This window comes from Xiphophorus couchianus, chromosome 14 (assembly GCF_001444195.1).
Source record: "Xiphophorus couchianus chromosome 14, X_couchianus-1.0, whole genome shotgun sequence".
NCBI classification, from domain to species: Eukaryota; Metazoa; Chordata; class Actinopteri; order Cyprinodontiformes; family Poeciliidae; genus Xiphophorus; species Xiphophorus couchianus.
In genome coordinates, this window is record NC_040241.1 from 22571571 (window position 1) to 22590385 (window position 18815).

Consider the following 18815-nt stretch of genomic DNA (forward strand, 5'->3'; position numbering starts at 1 on the left):
CAGTCCACTGATTTGGAGACAGAAAAATGTCACTGCTTGCGCCAAACACAAGACAAACTAGCATGCCATGTTTATGATGCTATTTTAGGCATTTTGGTCTAAACCTGAAGACAAATCAACTGAATGGTGCATCAGAAAGTCCGGTGGATGTTGGAGACATCTTTTTTTTTAAATTAATATTCCTTGTTAAACATAGTCTACAAACTATTGCCACTGCTTCTTCCTTGTCAGCCATGTTTGTTTACTCTGAACTCACATTTGGTCTCTGGAGGTCTGACATTTGAATGTTGGTGAATAAAATTGTTTGGCTCACCACCACACATTGTACGACCAAACCTGTTTGTTGTGCCTGAGAGTTCTTATAGTCATGCATCTAGCCTCATATCTGATGGCAACTGCAGTGAGTCAATGGTAAAAATGAACGTCATCCAGATAAATTTGCACTTACTCTTTGACAGACAGAACAAAGTTAATTAACTAGCTAGCAATGGTACGTCAGCAGCTAGTTACCAGTAGCCTCAACCCCCTTGTTCCACTAATGTCATCCATCAACCATCAGAGGAAACATCTGGGTTTTATAAAGGCCTGGAGTGACAAGCCCTTTCTACCTGCAAATGGCTAAGTATGTAGAGTTTTGGGGAGATTTTACAGAAAAACTATGATTTAACCCGTTTAGATGACACAACTTTTTATGAACTGTGCCAGAAGAGCTTTAGTGAAGCCAGCTGCACATTATCCAGAAAAAAGACTACTTCCAGTTGCATTTCTTCGTGGTTTTCGCCAGGAGTAACATCCGGCTATGGATCACGTGACTCATGATGCGAAAAAAGTGTTTTCATCTCAGCTCTGCCAAATACTTGGATTTTGATACTGCCGAAAAAACACATTATCTTAGCGCTAAAACTTTTTTTAAAAAGTGACGTTATTTTTTGCTAAATTGGCTTGTTTCTAGTAAGTGGATTTATTTTCGTTATTTCAGGTTGCGCAGTTTTATGGTTAATGGACACAATGAACAGCTTACAGCCCGAACAATCATTTCAAAGAGTTACGTGATCATGTCTGCAAGGCTTTCAGGTATTTTGTGTGTTTCTTCATGGTGGGAACTGTATGAACCCAGGACTACATGTACAAGAAACACTGCTTCTCCTCTGTGTTACTCTCACACACAGAGAGGGAGAGAGAGAAAGAAAGAGAGGAGGCGGAAACCTCCATCTGCCCTGCTCGGTGACCGACCCGTCATCCTCAGGAACCGGGAGGAGACGGATCTTCTCCTCGCTTCTCTCCCTTCTACTTTATATAACACTGGATGCAGAAACGGGAGTAACAACGGGAGGATGGATGAAATGAAGAAGTAAAATCGGGAGATTTAATATGGACGAGATCTATAGTCTATATATAGGCTATGCCCCGGACTGCACCACCGCCGCCGCCACCACCATCTGCCCTCATGGTACCGGTAAGTCACGGAGGGAAAAGCCGGGGATCGACTCGTCCCGGGGCGGGTTGGTCCCGGCTATGACCGGGCGCTGATGCTAACTGACCCGTGAAAATGACTTCTGAGGTCTTGTGAGGTCGGGTTACCGTTCAGCCATGTTGCAGGAGAGGGGGCGAGAGGGAAGAGGAGCGGAGGTGTGTGTGTGTAACAGTGTGTGTGTGTGTGTGTGTGTGTGTGTGTGTAACAGCGTGTGTGTGTGTGTGTGGTCGCGCGCTGACACATGCCCCTGTTCCCGGTAACGAGAGGCAGCGCGAGCGGAAACCGTTAGAGCCGTTCGGAACTGAACATCCCAAAGCCCCGCGAGATGACTTTCTGACTCGGCGTGCCGGGGAGCGCGAGCGCCGTTCAGCCATGTTGCAGCAGCAGGGAGACGGAGGGAGAGAGGTAACCGACCAGCTAACACACAGCGGGGCTCCGGGGGGCTCTGACACCGACCGACCGACCGACCGACCAACACCGAGGGGACCGGAGGGGAGGGGAGCGAAGAGGAGGGGGGTTGTGGTGAAACTGGTGTCCGGTGGATTCTCGCTCCCCTGCCGGATGCGGCGGCAGCAGCCCGCATGGTGTCGCCTAGAGACAGGGGCGAGAGGCTGGAGGAAACGGGGTCGAGGGTAGCGAGAACACCGAGGCGAAAGAACACAACATGTTCCCGTTATTCTCAGCTATTACGGAAAAATTACTTCGTTTTGATGTTCACTGTTTTACTTAAAGCAACATGTTTGGGGTGAATGTTCTCTTTAAATATTTGTATCTTCTTTAAGAATAAATCATTTTTGAAAAATGCATAAAATTTTATGAATGTAACTTTGTAAAACAATCTGCTTACCGGATTTTTTTTGCTTAAGATTTAAAAAAAAAAAATGTATTTCTTTGTATTATAGTATTTGCAAATGTTCATTATAATTTTACAAAATTAGTTTTCTTGGGAAAAAAATCCCATTTACAAATATTTATTTCTTATTTATTGTCATTTTATGTCTTAAATACATTGCTTATATTTGTAATAATGAATTTAACTATATTCATTGTTATTTTTAAATTTAACTTACATAGCATTTGTATTTATTTCTGTTAATTGAGTTATTAATCAAATTTTAATAATGTTTTATTTAATCTATGTTGTTTTAATATTTTTTTTTACCTTAACATATTAAATAAAATTTTAATTTGATATTTTTGCTACTTTTTGTACCTTTTTTTTTTTTTACCAGTTTTTACAAATTTGCATAATTTATCTTTTTTAATTTACATTTTATTTTATTTTGTTATTTATATTTACCTAATTTGTTAGTTTATCTTAGAAATGTATTATCTTATTGGTTTAATTAGTTAATAATTGAACTGAAGGGTCATAATGACAGAAAGTAAACCTAAGCATTTTTTAAAAATTATAAATTATTCTATTGTGATTCCTTATTATAGATAGATTTTTATTCCATGTTAGAGTTTAATTGTTATGAGATATCTTTAATATTTTTAAAATAGTATTTTCTATTTCATGGGTATACAGTTAGTTAAATGTACATATAGTGTCTGCATGTAGCTCCCGGTGTTTAGGACAGAGGCAGGATGGCAGTGCATGAAGAGATCAAGACTAACAGAGGGTGGCAGGCTGAAGTGACGATTATTGATCGTAATTGATGATTGCTTGTCGGTGGGAAGGTCAGGGCGGGAGATGACACAGCAGGGTTTGTTACCATGGCGGTAACAGGAAAGATTTATCCTTTTATTATTATTAGGCTCTATCTGTTTAATAATTGATTCATTCACAGATTCACTTTGTTCGTGTTCCTCTTTTTCTTTCTCACCCTCGTCCTCCTCCCTGCTCATCTTCCTCTCTCCCCGGCTTCACCTCGCTCCCCTCCATCCGTCTCTCTTCTTCTCTGTCTTTCAGGTCAATGAGAGTCAGCAACAGCTCGCTGTGAAGAGCAAATCCTCCCTCTCCTCTCTTCTCCACCATGATCTCCTCTCTTCCATACGTTAGTCTTCTTATTTTAGCAGCGCTGCCTTCCTCCTCCTCCTCTTTCTCTTCCTCTTCTTTCTCTCTTGCCCTTCTCTCTTTCTCTGAGTTTTGACTCTTGATTTTTCCTATTTTATTTATTTTTTTGTTTTTTTTCCCGTCAAACACACACGCATACACTCTTGTGAGATGAAGCGTGGGTCGAGTGTGTTGCAGCCTCCCTCTGATGCAGCCAAACGACACACACACCCTGCACTGACAAAGACACACTCCGGTGATGAGGCTTTGTCGATGAGTGTGTGTGACGCGCGCGCCGCAGGTTCGAGTCCCTTCCCAGCAGCCACCTCTCTGTTCAGCCCTGATGTCAGCACCAAGATGGCGTCTGACCTCCTCATCAGGCTTTCAGGTAGTCACACACACAGATTCATCCGTTTACACGGTGAGCTTCGTTTCTTCACTTCTCCAGGATTTAACCTTTTTTCACTGACTTTAAAATCAATCATTTTCATTTTGAGACATTTCAAGATCACAAATGTTCTCAAATTGTGCCAGAATGTATAGATAAAACCCATTAAATGTGAGCTATTATACTTTCTTGAACAGATCTATGTGTGCAAAACATTAAAATTAAATATTTTTGAACAAAATCATTATAAGATTTTGTTTCAGAATGACTTGTTTTAGGACCTCTGTCACTTTAAATCTAAGTAAGCTGGTGTTGGCCACGCCCCCCAGCTCAACGTTTACACACGACTGTGAAAATGGCTGCAAACAGATGCACAATTATACAACCATACATCTTTGAAAAGCAGAAGTGGAGCCTCCTGCACAATCAACAATTCAGCAAGTGGTTTCTGGATGGTAATCAACCAATCAATCAATCAAGTTTATTTGTAGCATATTTCAATAATATAGCAGATCAAACGGCTTTCCATCATAAACACATCATCAACAATTGTGAAAACCAATAACATACATTAAATTTTGTCAAGTACCGTCGTTAAAATCATCAACGTGTTGTTCAATGTTCCATTTATTATGGTTCAAAAGCAACTCTAAATTTTAAGGAAATCAGTGTTTCAGATTTAGTAAGTCAACAACAGAACACTCATCTTTTCCAGCAGCCGTTGTACAGCAGTAAAACCAGCTGACCAAATGTGCTGGAGCCCAGCTTGGGTTGCTAGGTGACAGATGGATTTCCATTGGGGTTGCTAGGTAACAGAGCAGTGCCCCTGGAATGAGATGTAACAATCAGGAGGTTTTTGAAATGGCTCATTTTCCAGACACCAAAAAACATTTACTTATTGCCAAAAAACGCCTGGGTGATTTTTTTTTTCCAAGCGCTTTGGTTGTTTTTAGAAGCAGTTGAAACCCAACTGGAAGATCTAATTCAGAAATATTTGCAGTATATTTATGTTTGACGGTAAACATGACTGTTTGTTACTCGGCACATCGATCACGGATTATAACTTGACATCCAGTGAGGCTAATGCAACAGTGTAGTAAAAGTAAGAAAGGAGGGATTAAAACAGATTACAGATTAAAAACTGCTTTGACTTAATTGATAAAACAATATTTAAGCACACAACTGTTATCTTGAAAGTTATATTTATAGAGTTTAGAGGGCCAGTGCTACAGTGCGCTGGACTTGGCCCCTGCACCACGAGTTTAACACACATGCTTTAAAGAAAGCAGAAAAAGCTCTGATTTTAGAGAAAGTGTTAAAAATCATTAAAATTTGGGCTATCTGGGCAACGGGAAGCTTAACCTGTCAACATGTCTGCTGCAGAGCGGCAACAGATGGGGAGGAATTGGGAAAAGTTACCTGATTTAATGAAATATTGCTGACTCTGAGGCCCAAGTGCAGCCAATTTATTCCAGCTGTAACTGAAAACGATCCGGCAGACAGGCAAAGCAGCAGCATCCATCGAAGAAAGCTGTCATCTCAATCCAGCGCATGCAAATTCTTCAGACTTATAGAGGATTAGGGGAAAATCTTTGGTACAGAGTGGCATTTATTTGGAGACCTGTTAAATTACCAAACCTAAAATAATCTAAAATTATTTCATCACCCAAACCTGCTGGATCCAGAAACGTTCCCTAAAAATAGCAGAGGAACGCTGTGTGATTATTTGTATTCTCTGCCCAGCCAAGTTGGATTCTTTGAGCTTTGGAAAGCTACTGAATTTATTTGGAATATTGCACAACTTTTCACACAACTTGAACTTTTTAACCTTTTTGGATAGAAAGTGGAAAGATAGTGGATGGAAACAAATACATGGATCATTAATTAGAGAAGCAGATGAGAGATTCAGTTGATAACTGCCTGTCTTAACGGTTCAGACACCAAATATACCTTAATATGCATTAATACATGCAGTGGAAAACATCTTAGCTCTACAGCAGAAACTAATGTCAAGTTTTCCTTATTTCTGCCTTTAATCGTTCAGCCAATCAGCACCAAGATTTACTACAAGTCTTCAGAAGTCAAAGGTTAAAGGTTGGCGGTGTACCCCCACCAGGCCAGTCTACCACAGGATAAACCAGTTGCTTGGCTGGTCATTGGTGGCAACTTTAACATATAAATTACAGTCTGGTGGGACAATGGAGGCTACATTTAAAAATTTTATCAAACTAATAACAAAATGAAAGAAAAAATCTGATGACAACCAAAGAATAAATCAGCATAAAATCCCAGAAAACTGGATGCTATCACCCTATTATGTCATGGTATCGTCAGGATTTCTGCCGACCTTTGGCCTTTCAGGGGTCAAGTCAGTCCTGTCAGCTGAACTCTCTCTCACTCCCTTCAGAGGCCACCCAGAAGGCCCAGATGCATCCTGGGAGCCAGGAGGAGGCGGAGCAGCAGGACGAACCCGGCGTTGCCCTGTCGCCGGACGGTCCCGGTGCGAGTCCCGAGCCGCCGTCGCTGACCCACACCCCGGAGGGAAACGCCGTCACAGACACCCTGGCCTCAGACCTGCTCAGGAAACTGGCAGGTACAGACAGACTGACAAACGTTACAGAAACGTCACCATGTTCAGAGATAATTAAGAACACTTTGCCATGTTCTCCTGGTGTTACAGAGCGCCAGGATGTCAGCGGCCACATGTTGAGGCTCAAAGAGGAAGAGGAGCCTCTGGAGGTCGACGCCATGACCCCAAGTCAGCTGGTCGTCAAGGAGACGACTCATTCCACCTTAAGGATGACGAACCACCATCTCTTCAATGTAAAACCAGAAAACCAGTTCCTCACCAGGAATAACCCAGCTGAACAGTTGCACCCTGGAGCCAATATGGTGGACCAGTACAGCTTTGGTCTTAACGCAGGAGATGGATTTTCTTCCTCTCACCCAGCAGACTGCTTCTTGAACGCATCGAACGGTTTTCAGTTTCAGGTGAAACTAGAGGATTGTTCAGCTCCTGAAACCGCAGTGGAGGACCTCCTTCATCCCAGAGCCAAGATGGACGATCTTCGTCCTGTCAATGCAAAGATTTCAGAGAAACCGTTCAATGGAGCTAAGATGAGCAACAAGTTTTTCTCTGGTATCACAAAGGAGAGCCAGTTTCCTTCAGCGGCCATGTTGGAGAACGGGGTTGTTTCTGGAGCCAAGATGGCCGCTCAGGTTTTCTCTGGAGCGAAAATAGAGGAGCACTTTCTCTTTGGAGCCAAGATGGAGGACGAGTGCCTGAGAGCGGTCCTGTGGCAGGACATGTCCATCAACCTGGCCTCTACGCTACTGCATCAGCTCTCCGGTAAGCTAATTAATCCCTGGTCGATTTCAGGTCAATATGTTGCTTTTCTTCAGATATAGAGCAACTTTTATTCTCCAGGGTCAATGTGACTCCAGTGCAACCCTAAAATGGAAACCTCTAAAGAAAACAGTTACTGACTGACAAACTACGGTTGAGCTGATGAATTTAATGGCTGGTTAAATTCACTGTCACATGACCGCGATGTTCTGGTTTGATCGGGAGTCATAAGATTTAACCGACCCAAGAGGAGATCAGAACCAAACTCAGGAGAAATTGGGTGTAGAAATAAAAATAGATTAAATTACATTTGAGGTTTTAACTTTTTCTATTGGGAATGCCCATGTTTTAGCGTATTGGTCCGATATTGATAACCAATGTTTGCTTCCATCTTGGTGCCATTTAAGTTTCATTAGGGGAAGCGGCTGGTCATGTGACAGTGATAGTGATGCAGCAAAGGATTGTGGGGAGTTTAACTGAATCAGAGACACAACGTGTTTTTTTTGGCAAAATGGTAGGGAAATATATATAATTCAGTAAATATCAGGAATAACTGCTAATTAAGTTAGGATATAGATATCTGGCCAAAGCTTTATACTGTTGCAGCACTACTTCCTATAATTTATTGTGAAAATTGATAAAAATCGTGAACTACCAAGAGAAATAAACCAACCTGTAGAAGGTTCAGCACCTGGAGATCTATGGTTTGTGCTGTTTGCTTGTTCTTGTCACAAAACAGAGAAATCTTGATACAACCTGACATCATAACATGTCAGAAAACAAAGAAAAGCTCAAATTACGCCCGGTTCAGCTGAGCCATATAGTAGAATAACGTACCATGATACAAACGTTTCTGCCTATTGATAATTATTCTTTTTTTTTCTTTAAATATTTGATATACTGCCAAACTGGTGCCATGATCTTTCCTTGAAACTGCTGTGCAAGTTACTCAGTATGTCGTTGCTAGGTAACCAAAGAATGAGTGAGTTGCTAGGTAACCAAAGAATGAGTGAGTTGCTAGGTAACCAAAGAGTGAGTGAGTTGATTCCACAAATCTAGCTTAGATTAGTGAGAGGTTGTGAGAGCGGCTAAATCTCCCAGAATGCTGTGCGGTTCTGGATCAGAGTCAGTGAAATTATTGAACATTTTATTGGATGTATTATCTATTGGTATTGATCACGTGTCTATCACGACGGATATTGTTATTGAATTATTTTCCCAGCTTAGCTCAAATGTTACTGTAAGACAATTGAAAATCATTCTGGAAAAACATGTCAACTTTGATTGACATCGATTGGAGCTTATTGATCCAAATAACAGCTGAGAAGGTTGACAAAATCAATCAAAGCATTATAAACCTGCTGGTGACATAACACATGCTGTCTGGGTTTTAATTGATGAGTTATGACATAATGTTTTCTTGGTTGTCAACAGAGAAGGTCAGTAAGTCCAGCTGTCAGCAGGTGGAGAGGATGGCTCCGCCCATCAGAAGCAGGTAGCATAAATAATTCCTACAGATAATCTCACCATAAATAAATAAATCTCAGTTATGAGACTGACTCTGTCTGTCTGTTGTCGTCTTTGTAGTCCTGCTCTGAAGATCAACGTGGACCACGTCCCTTCCTCTCCACTTTTGAGCCCCAGAGAAACCCTACATGGTAATAAAACTCTGTTTTGGTTTGTTTTGCTTTTATTTACCAGCAGAACAAACCCAAATGGAACCAGGCCAATATTCCTTCAGAGATACCATCAGTATGGTACAATCCATACCAATGAGCCCTGGCAACAGTTGGCTATGGTTGGGTTTTGGTATTTATGAATGTTATTCTGTCCTGATGTTTATCTGAGATCTGGTTTGGGGAAGTGTTGGTGAAACCCAATAAGCAGAACGGACTCAACTTAGTGAAGAAACACAACAACGTCTCTGTTGAGACAGAAAAGTGTGCTATGATCACTGGAGTTTTGGTTTTATGTTTAATTTCTCCGTATATTATTGTTAGGCACATGTTGACAGTAAGCCTGTTATGATGACAAATTTTGCTGGATGATAAATTGTCCCAGAAATTACTGCGATAAGCCATTTTTAACTAATATAATAATAATAATGACATATTAATGCAAGTACATCCTCTCAAAATTTGAGTATCTACAGAACATATAACTGCTGGACTGTCAGGCATGAAAACAGCCACCCATCCTCAGCTTGTTTTCTGCCACAGCTGTTCCACATCTCCTCTGATTGCCTCACCTGGTTTCCATCCCAATCTCCACTCCTTCCTCAGTATATCGTCTCTCTTTTCTGTTACTTTCATAAGGGTTTCTTGTTCGTGACAATCATTGTAGGTCTTTATGTTTAAATTATTAAAAATTCTCCACTTCGCCACTCTTCATCATGTTGGTTCCAACTGAAACCAAAACCAAAAGAGACCAGTTTGGCTTAGTAACAGCCTGACTGAACCTAGTTAGACCTTTTGTTGTTCTCATAGAGATAACTAACCTGTTTCTGCAGGTGATATTTACTGATAAAGCAGTAAATATTTTGTGTTTTCATTCATTCAAATCTGACTCTGTTTTCACTAATGATGCAGGCCACAGCACCGTCAGGTTTTCCTTCAGGATGCGTAGGTCTCTCTCTGTTGATAGCAGTCTCTTGGCTCTGCTTTCTTTTAATTAGACATTTAATTAAACATGGAGTCAACATCGTCACTGATGTGTCTCACCTGCCACTCCCGACCTTATTTTGAATAATAAAAAGTGACATTCTGCCAGAAACGATGGCTAAGGAGAGCTGAAATATTGATGGAAGTGAATTTAAAGTGAAAGCAGGTTCACCAAGGGAACTGTGGGAGATTTAAGCAGGTTTTATGAAACGGGAGAGCAAAAGAAGGAAGGTGAATCTATAAGACGATGATTAGCAGAGTTTGAGACAGAGAGATGATCCTTCAGGGATCGATGTTTAAGACAATGTCTCCTTGTTGGACCCAAATCCTCCCTCCTCTCTGTCAAACCGTCTTTGGTTTTTTGTGTTAATTGAATCATGACAAAGAAAAACAGAACAAAAAGAGAGATAATTCAAAACTGGATGGATGGATGGATGGATGGATGGATAAGTGTTGGATGATGGTTGGATGTTTCGTCAGCGGTTTTATAACCAATCAAGTTGTCGGTTGTATTTCTTCCATCTGTAGATAAATTCCATGAATCATTTAAATTATCAGTTTGTTTATTTATTTCCCGTGTTTTCTGTTTTTTCTCGTGTTTTCTCATGTTTTCTGTTTTCTCGCATTTCCCCGATAAGCTGGCGTCTCCTTTTCGCGCCAAATCTTCCTGACTGGTCGCCATTTAAAGAACGCCTGACCCAGTGACCCCGGCTCGCATGCACATAGTTTCCACGCCTTCCGCATGTGTGAAGTCCGAAGTGCGGACAGGAACAGGTTCAGACAGAGGACTTCGTTAATAATTATCCTCCGTCAGATTCCCGTCTGATCCAACACGTCATCATGAAAACTGCCAGGGAATTTGTTCCTCCAGTCGCCTGCAGTGGTTTTATTGTCCCTCTGATTGGTGATGTTATTGGTTTTTAATGACCGTCTTCTGCTGCGCTGCTGTTGTTTGTGTTATGGATTAATGGAAGCTCTGCCCTTTGGCTTTATACTAAAGATGCTAGTGAAGTTATATTACCTCGTGAACGGCAGGTTTGACAACAATAACTTCACATCATTAATCCACTCATTCATGAATCTGTTCGCAGGATTATGAACATATCTCCTTTTTCTCTGCAGAAATGCAAACCAGCATCGTTAGAGATCAAACCTCGGCTTCTTCTTACTTCTTCAGGTAATTTTTATATATTCTGTCCTCTCAGGAATCATAAAATAAAGTAAAATAAATTAGATTTGTCATTTTTATTACTGGAATTAATTTAGCAAATCATTTAATTCCCTCATTTAGGTTTATATGTTCCATTATTCCTCATTTTTTAGTGTTTTAACCAACATATTTTAATAATTTTGATTTAGCTTTATTTCTCTGGATCAGAATGTAAAAAACTGCGTTGAACTGAATGTCATTAAATCAAAATATGTCGTGTTTTATCTCAAAGTATAAGTGTTAATGCATTTATCAAATACAACCCTAATAAAATCCAAACCAGTCAACATTTTAACCTTAAACTACAGAACAGACATGTGCATTAGCCAGTTGAAGCTAAACCCCCAGTAAATGGAAAAGCTTCCCTGTTTACATATTTATTTATCCTAAATCTGAAGGTTAAAATGGTATTAAATAAATCAATGCTTTTCACAAAATAGATGATCCCTGATCTGTTGCAAAAACTTTTTTTTTAAAAGTTATACATGCACATTTAAACTGCATTCTTAGCCAAGAAGTGTTTCTGTAATTTATAGTTTTATTTGTGAGTTTGTTTAAAGCACAAATACACAATAAAATAAATTTCGAAATTTGGTGGGTTTTTTGACATAATTTACAGGAATAACAGCAGTAGAAAAATATTTATCAGCAATTCTGTTATATTTTATAGTATATGTGGATAGTACAGTGCTATCTCTAGTAAATAAACATTTTACAACAGTATTTAAATCTATGAAATACCAAATATTACTTCTGTATCATGTAGTATTAGTTGGTGTATTCAGCCTAATCGTCCAGAACAAGCAGTGAAATCTCCTGGTTTTATTTTTTACGTTACAGAAATATGTTGTGAATTAATATCGATATTAATATCACCTTTACGTGACCCAGAGCCCATGTAGTTCTCGGCTCCATTTAGGTCCAGTTGGTGCTGGAGCGTTTTATTAAAATAATGAGCCCACTACAATATCATCTGCATAGAGTAGAACTCACTAGTACGGATTACTGAGTTAGAGGCTTATTTTGGACAAGACTCGATGTAAGCTGTCAGTCAGATATAACTCATGAAAGACACAACATTTATGACGTAAAGCTCGGGTCTGTTACCATGGCAACAGCCTGTTTTAGTTGGTAAAGACGTTCACCTTTTCGTCCACGTTAGGTGTCACGTGTGCGGCTTTGAGACGGAGGGCCACGCGCTTTTCAAGAGTCACATGACGGAGCACCGCCAATGGGAACACGGCTCCTTCTCTCTGCACTGCTGCAGGTGCGACCATTCGACCAATCAGGAGGCAGAGATGATGGCCCATGTGGACACGCACGTACACTGCGACACGGGAGAAATGAGGTCAGTACATGTCATGTTCATCCTTTTCTGCAACTGTTTTCTTTATGTTTTAATTTTATTTTCAGAAAACAAAGATGTTTAAACATTTCATAACAAAATAGTAACAACTTTCCAAGTTTTTGTATGATTTTTGTAGCAGTGAAGTTTTTTTTTCCAACCCTTCACTGTTACATTATGAAGTGTTCATCTGCTTGAAATTTTACCTAAACGTCACAGATCTTTGACACGTTTAATATAAATAAGTACTTATATTTTTTAGATACAAAGAAATGTGAGTCGTCAAATTTTCCACAAATAATTTGGAGTTACAATCCACACAGTCCAAAAACACAAAATGTTTTCAGGTATTTTTCCCCACTTTCAGTGCAAATACATTAGTACTTGAAATCAGAAAAAACTAAACTATTAGTGACTTTTCAACAAGACATAAGAGCTTGTTTTGAGTGAATATTGATGAAAAGTTGCAGATTTCTTCATTTGTCATATGGGAAAAACATCTTGTTTCCTAAACTTTTTAAATTGTTTTGAGAAAGACATTTGGTTGGTTGGGCTGAAAATAAATGCACACCACACTTTTGAGATTTTATTTCTAAAAGATAATCAATCAATTAATGACATTTCAGCAACAAGACAGTCCATCATAAAAACACAGAAATAAAACACAGTCACTAACTGAGGAACCAGAAATGTTTCATTTTGTCTTTAATGAAAATAAATCAGAATTTGTCTGATTTTCTGTCAGATTAAATCCTAAATAAAGACGATAAAGTGACAGAGTTCATAACGTTCGGCTGTGGATGTTTCTCATCGTCCAGACGCCCGGCCCCTCTCCCCGCCGCCCCCAGCCGAGCTCTGCCGGTCGCCGTGGCAACACAGCCGGAGCAGAGCACCTCCGAGCATCGCTGCCGCATCTGCCAGAGGTCGTTTCCCGGGCAACCGGAGCTGCTGGCCCACTTCCAGGGTCATCGCCAGGGCAACCAGTACCGGTGCGACCGCTGCGGCCACCTGACGCGGACGGCCAACAAGCTGGTGGAGCACGTGCGCGTCCACACGGGCGAGCGGCCGTTCACCTGCGACCTCTGCCCCTACAGCGCCAAGCGGCGGGACAGTCTGCGGCTGCACTGCAAGGTGAAGCACGCTAACGCTAATGCCAGCGCTAACGCCGGCGCTAACGCCGACGTGCACACGCACCGGACCTACGCCCCCCACGGAGACGGTCAGCGCTCCAGCAAACACGTTCGGCGGCTGCACACCGCCTCCTCTCTTCCTCGCCCTGCTGCTCCTCCTCTTCCTCCGCTGCAGCCGCTGCTCTCCGACTGCACAGGATGGAGGGATTTATCTCCTCTCCTCCCCATCACAACGCTCATCTCTCTGAAACCTCGCTCCTATTTCTCCTCCTGCTCCTCTTCCTCACCGCCCTGCTCCAACAAACACTCCTTCCTGGGTTACCTCGGCCTCACGTCTTTGTAAATGTTTGCTTTCCTCTCATCCCCCCTTCCTTCTGTCCGTCCTCTGGACTAAAAAGCGATGGATGTAAAGTCACCCAGCACTACGTATGAGAATGTCAAACAGCGCTCACATAGGGAATGTTTTCTATTTATTCTACTTTTGCATTAAGCTCGTGGTTTTGCCTGCTTTACTCCTTCATATAGCCACTCTACTCTTATCTAGGTGACTGTGGGACATATTTATCTATCGCCCGTCTCTCATCCTCCAGAAATACTGAACCTAAAGATCCGGATTATTTCATAGTGAAAAACAGGTTTATTTGGATGAAAAAACTTCCTGAATGAAGTCTGGTTACTCACTGAAGGAAAGGTCAGATTACTGTAGATCAGAGGAGATGGTTCCAGTTTACAGAAAATCAAGCTGAGCAACATTTTTTCAGTTCGTCTTTCAGAGAAGAAAAAGTTATCATGAAGTTAGTGACGCTTCGACAGCAGCTGCTCGGGATAAAACAAACTTCAGGCCTCACAATGACATGAAAAAGATCATTATTTATATTTTATAAAGAACAAATTCAAACAAAAATCACAGTTTTGATGTTTAGAACTACGATGGAGTTTAAAAAATATTAAATTACAAGAATAAGGTCATAATAACTCTAGAAGAAAGTACAAATATTACAAGAGTATAAAATTGTGAAATACAATTTTATTCTCTTATTATTGTGAGACATGAGAATTATCTCATATTAAAGTCGTATTAATATTAGATTAAAGTTGGAATAATATGAGAATAAAGTTGTATTAATACAACAATATAACTGTAATAATACAGCAATATAGTTGTAATAATAACAAAATAAAGTTGGACTATTATGTGAATAAAGTTAAAATAATTTGAGAATAAACTCAGAATAATGTGAGAGTAATATTGTAATAGTAAAAGATTAAATTCAGAAAGATACAATAAAAAAGTCTTTATAATTCGAGAATAAAATTGGAGTAATAATGCGAATATTGTGAAAATAAAATCATATTAATACGACAAAATCAGAATAATTTGAGAATAATGTTGTAATAATATGAGGATAAAATGATAATAACCTCTTTATACCATAACCGTATGTTTCTAGTGTAAAGACCAACTTTCTGTTTGTTTTCCTCTCATTTTGTGTGAAGTTGCCTCCAAACTTACTGCCTGATTTTTATTTCCTCTCAACTTTAACTTGAAATCAAGATAAAAACCATTTAAAAAACTTTTTCTTCCCTTATCTTAGAAAACAAATTGGCTAAAATCCAGACTAAAAAACGTAATCTTCTTTTAGTTAAACGTTAGAAATCCAGATTTTCCATTAGTTAATTAATATATCACTCATTAAGGGCTAACTATCGTTATTAAGATAACCGGCATAATCAAATCCAGGAAGTGCTTTTATTTTTATTCTCAGCTGTAGTTTTTCTACTTCCTGTTGGGAGTTTCTCTCTGTCGCTCCAGGATCTTTAAGGATTTGTTGTTTCTGGAGGACGGTGATGAAATTTCTGATACCTGTGTTGTGTATTGATGATGTATTTGTGTTTACATAACAACATGAGGCTCTACGGAGTACAAAACATCTCGAAAGTTGCACTAAAATGTTGGTTTTAGAGAGAAATCACTTCAGACATTTCTTTATTTTATTACAATCACTGAAACACTCAAAAAGCCAAATAAACCCACATATTTACATTATATCCCAGTTTAACATTTGATTGACGGTTTAATTAAATATATCAGGAATTATAGAAACATAAACAAATGGATGGACTTAAAGTTAAAATATTGTACGTTTTCTCTCTTTCCTACCTGAACGAAGCAAAAAACAAATAACATCATATCTTTTCAAACCCTGTTATTTTATGAAAGTGTTGATCAAAACATGGAGGATTGTGCAATTTACTTTCTTACATATTTTTATTTATAGATTTATTCTCATGACTTTATTATCACGGCATGACAGGAAGTGATTCTTCCCCCAGAGAACAGTCACTTGATTTGCTTTATTATTTTTCAAAACCCTGGCTGTGTGTTGAGCGTGAATAAATACAGAAAATAACTGTTTTTGTAATTTTTCAACTCAATATTTAATTGAAAAAAGCAAAAGACAACACACCAGATGACAAACTTAATTTTTTTAAATGTAATTTTCTTTAATTACTCAGCAGGAAGACGAACATATTTTTAATGAGATAAAACTGAGAAACAATTGTTATATAATTTACTCTTTAATTTAAAATTTCTGAGGAATTATGTGGAATCACTGAAGACAAAAGCAAAAATTTGCTTTAAATGGTTATAATCTTTAAGCCTCATTCAGTTATAAACATTTCTGAAACACGTTTTGTAAAATAAAACATACATGTTGTTCAATTCCGGTTAATTATATTACACCCATTCACATTCAACTTAATTCATTTTAATACATAATCTTAATCTGTTGCTGCTTCATGTCGTTCCATGTATGCTGGGATTTTTTTAAAAACACTTGAGTTGTTTGGTCTAAACATGAGGAAACTAAATTTTGGAACATCAGGTGCTGTGATGTCTTCAAATGTTTGCATGTTGTGTTTTTATGAAAGTTTCTGCTGTCAAAGTTCAGGTACATTAGCGAGAAATTCACAGTGTCCTGCTGGATCATGACCGGGACGTTACTTTTCCCTGATATTTACGTCTTGTTTTATTTTCTTTGTCAAAATAAAGGATCAGCTGGCTATCTGGGAATTATATTGAAATATTATGCGAGTGGTTAAATAAGGGGATTGAATAAATTTATATCCCTTTTCATTAAAACTAGAACAGATCAGCAACATTTGCCAGTCAAAGAGCCACTTTTCCCCTCAAAATAAAACTTTCCTAGAGCTGCTGGATTTACCTGTAATCCACCTTCTGGAGCTAAACCAAAATTTAGCTAGTAGCAGAATTATACCCAACACTTATCAATACTAACCGATATGCAATTTTATTTCAATTTAATTTTGCTAACTTTCTTTCCAAGTTAGCGCTAAAGGAAAAATAGCTAGCTGTTAGCTCATTAGCTAATTATGCCCCCACTATTGGCTACCAACTGATGTGAAATGGTCGCATCCATTGGTACCTCAAGTTAGCACCTTAACATTTATCTTGAAAATTTTGATTAAGAGGAAAATATATGCTAAAAATTTTCAATGTTAGCAAAAATGCTAAATGAAAAATGAGCTAGCTGTTATCGTAACAGGAAGTGTGCCTACCATTACTTAAACCGTAAATCTTTGTTTCAATATCTGGTGTGTTGTCTGTTTGCTGTTTTTAGGGAAAAATTGGATTTAAATAACTTGTTTTGTTTGGTATGTTAGCATCAGTTTGTTTTCTGTAATGAAGGCAGAAAAATACATTTAAATTTTGACATTTTTAGGGTTTTTTTGCTTCCAAATTTAACCTAAACGAAGATTCAACCTGGATGAACTTCAACTGCCCTTAAAATAACTTTATGTACCAAAAGCTTTTATTCTTTTTGCCTTTTGTATCTTCATTTTCATGCTTAGACTGAATGTAACGCGGCTTTTCTGTGACCCAGCATGTCTTACAAACAGGTTGGTAATGAACATAACTCACCTTGGACAGACAGGAGCAACCTTCCTCGCTCCCTGAAAACAGGACGTGATTATATGAATGTTTCAGCTCACCACGTTTTACTGCTTATGTTGTCGTGGTTTGCTCCAGATTCATGAGATGCAATCGGAATATTTCTAAGCTTTTTATTTATTAATGTTTTTGTTGCACAGTGCGCATGTGCAGAAGAGACAGTAATATGTGCAGGAAGGACGAGACAAACCTGCACACCGGTGTTTTAATATGAAATCTAATCAATGGTGCTGGACTCTGCACGTCTCTTCTTTTAACACTTTATTTACTCACAGATGCATGAAATAGTAGAAACATTTTGTCTGTGGTTCGGTTTCATTTCCTGGGTTTCTCTGCTGTATCCTGTAACTGTTTGCTGCTGCGATGATCAATAATAAACTTTCATTTCATCCGGCTCACCTCTGCTCCCGGGTCCTTCCCCTGCTCAGCTCTCGTGACTTTCGGATCGCGATGCCGTGCAGAAAGTGGGTGTTTAAAGGCTGCAGTGATTTCATAAGATGACGGCCGCGGGGCCGCGATGCGCTCCGCGGGAGAAACGGCTCCGGGATTCATCTACAGGCGGAGGGGAAGAGAAACGGATCGTTTCCAGAGACGAACCGGGATGAAGGTCAAGCACCGCATTCACCAGGCGAGTGGGAGGATGAGTGTCAGGCGCCATGGGTCTTGTCCCCCTCCTCGCCCGTTGCCATGGCGACCTGGCATGCTGTAGAACCGAGCCGCGGCGCGAAGGCCGCGCTCCGCCGCGCACAAAGGTCATTATTAGATCTGAGGAAATGGCACCGGAGGAGGAAGAAGAGGAGCCGGGAGGTGGAGGAGGAAGCTGAGGATGGAAGAAATGCCACATGTCTCCGACAGAGTGTGAGGGCCGCGCAGGGAGGGAGATGAGGAGGACATTTTGAGATTTGGCTCAGAAAGATTCTAGAAAATTTGCAGAAAAGAAAGAAAAAAAAAACTTCCAGTGTTAGATCAATCTCAAAAATGTTCTAGAAATAAATCTGAATTTTCTGACCAGCCAAAGAGAAAAAAATTGTGAGGAAAAAAAAAATACAGAAGAAATGAGGAATTTCTGAGTTTCAAAAGTTGAAAATTTCCTAGAAAAAAAAGGATTTTTAAAAATTTTTATTAATCTCAGAAATTTTCTATAAAAAACAAGGAAGTCTCTGAGTTCCAAAAGTCGAACATGTGCAAAAAAATAATAATCTGAGATTAATCTCAGAAATTTTCTACATAAAACTTTTTTTTCAACTTTGGGAAGTTTTCTGAGTTTCTGAGTGAATACCTGAACTC

At 39.4% G+C, this 18815-nt stretch overlaps 2 protein-coding genes across 4 annotated transcripts in view; one reads left to right on the forward strand and one right to left on the reverse strand.

The window, feature by feature from the left end:
- The window catches only part of LOC114156967 (myelin-oligodendrocyte glycoprotein-like), a 1059483-nt gene that overhangs the window by 612391 nt on the left and 428277 nt on the right, over positions 1–18815 (reverse strand). The gene's annotated exons all lie outside the window — the stretch shown is intronic.
- Positions 1168–17926, forward strand: LOC114156885 (zinc finger protein 169-like). Of its 2 annotated transcripts, none has more exons than XM_028037480.1 (9): positions 1168–1879; positions 3390–3861; positions 6269–6454; positions 6542–7210; positions 8642–8702; positions 8795–8865; positions 10990–11044; positions 12240–12425; positions 13241–17926. In XM_028037480.1, exons 2-9 carry the CDS (start codon positions 3645–3647, stop codon positions 13893–13895), a joined length of 2100 nt encoding a protein of 699 aa, XP_027893281.1. In that variant the 5' UTR covers positions 1168–1879; positions 3390–3644; the 3' UTR covers positions 13896–17926. The 2 variants fall into 2 exon arrangements, with proteins under 2 accessions (XP_027893281.1, XP_027893280.1); XM_028037479.1 differs by having other exon boundaries at positions 1168–1456.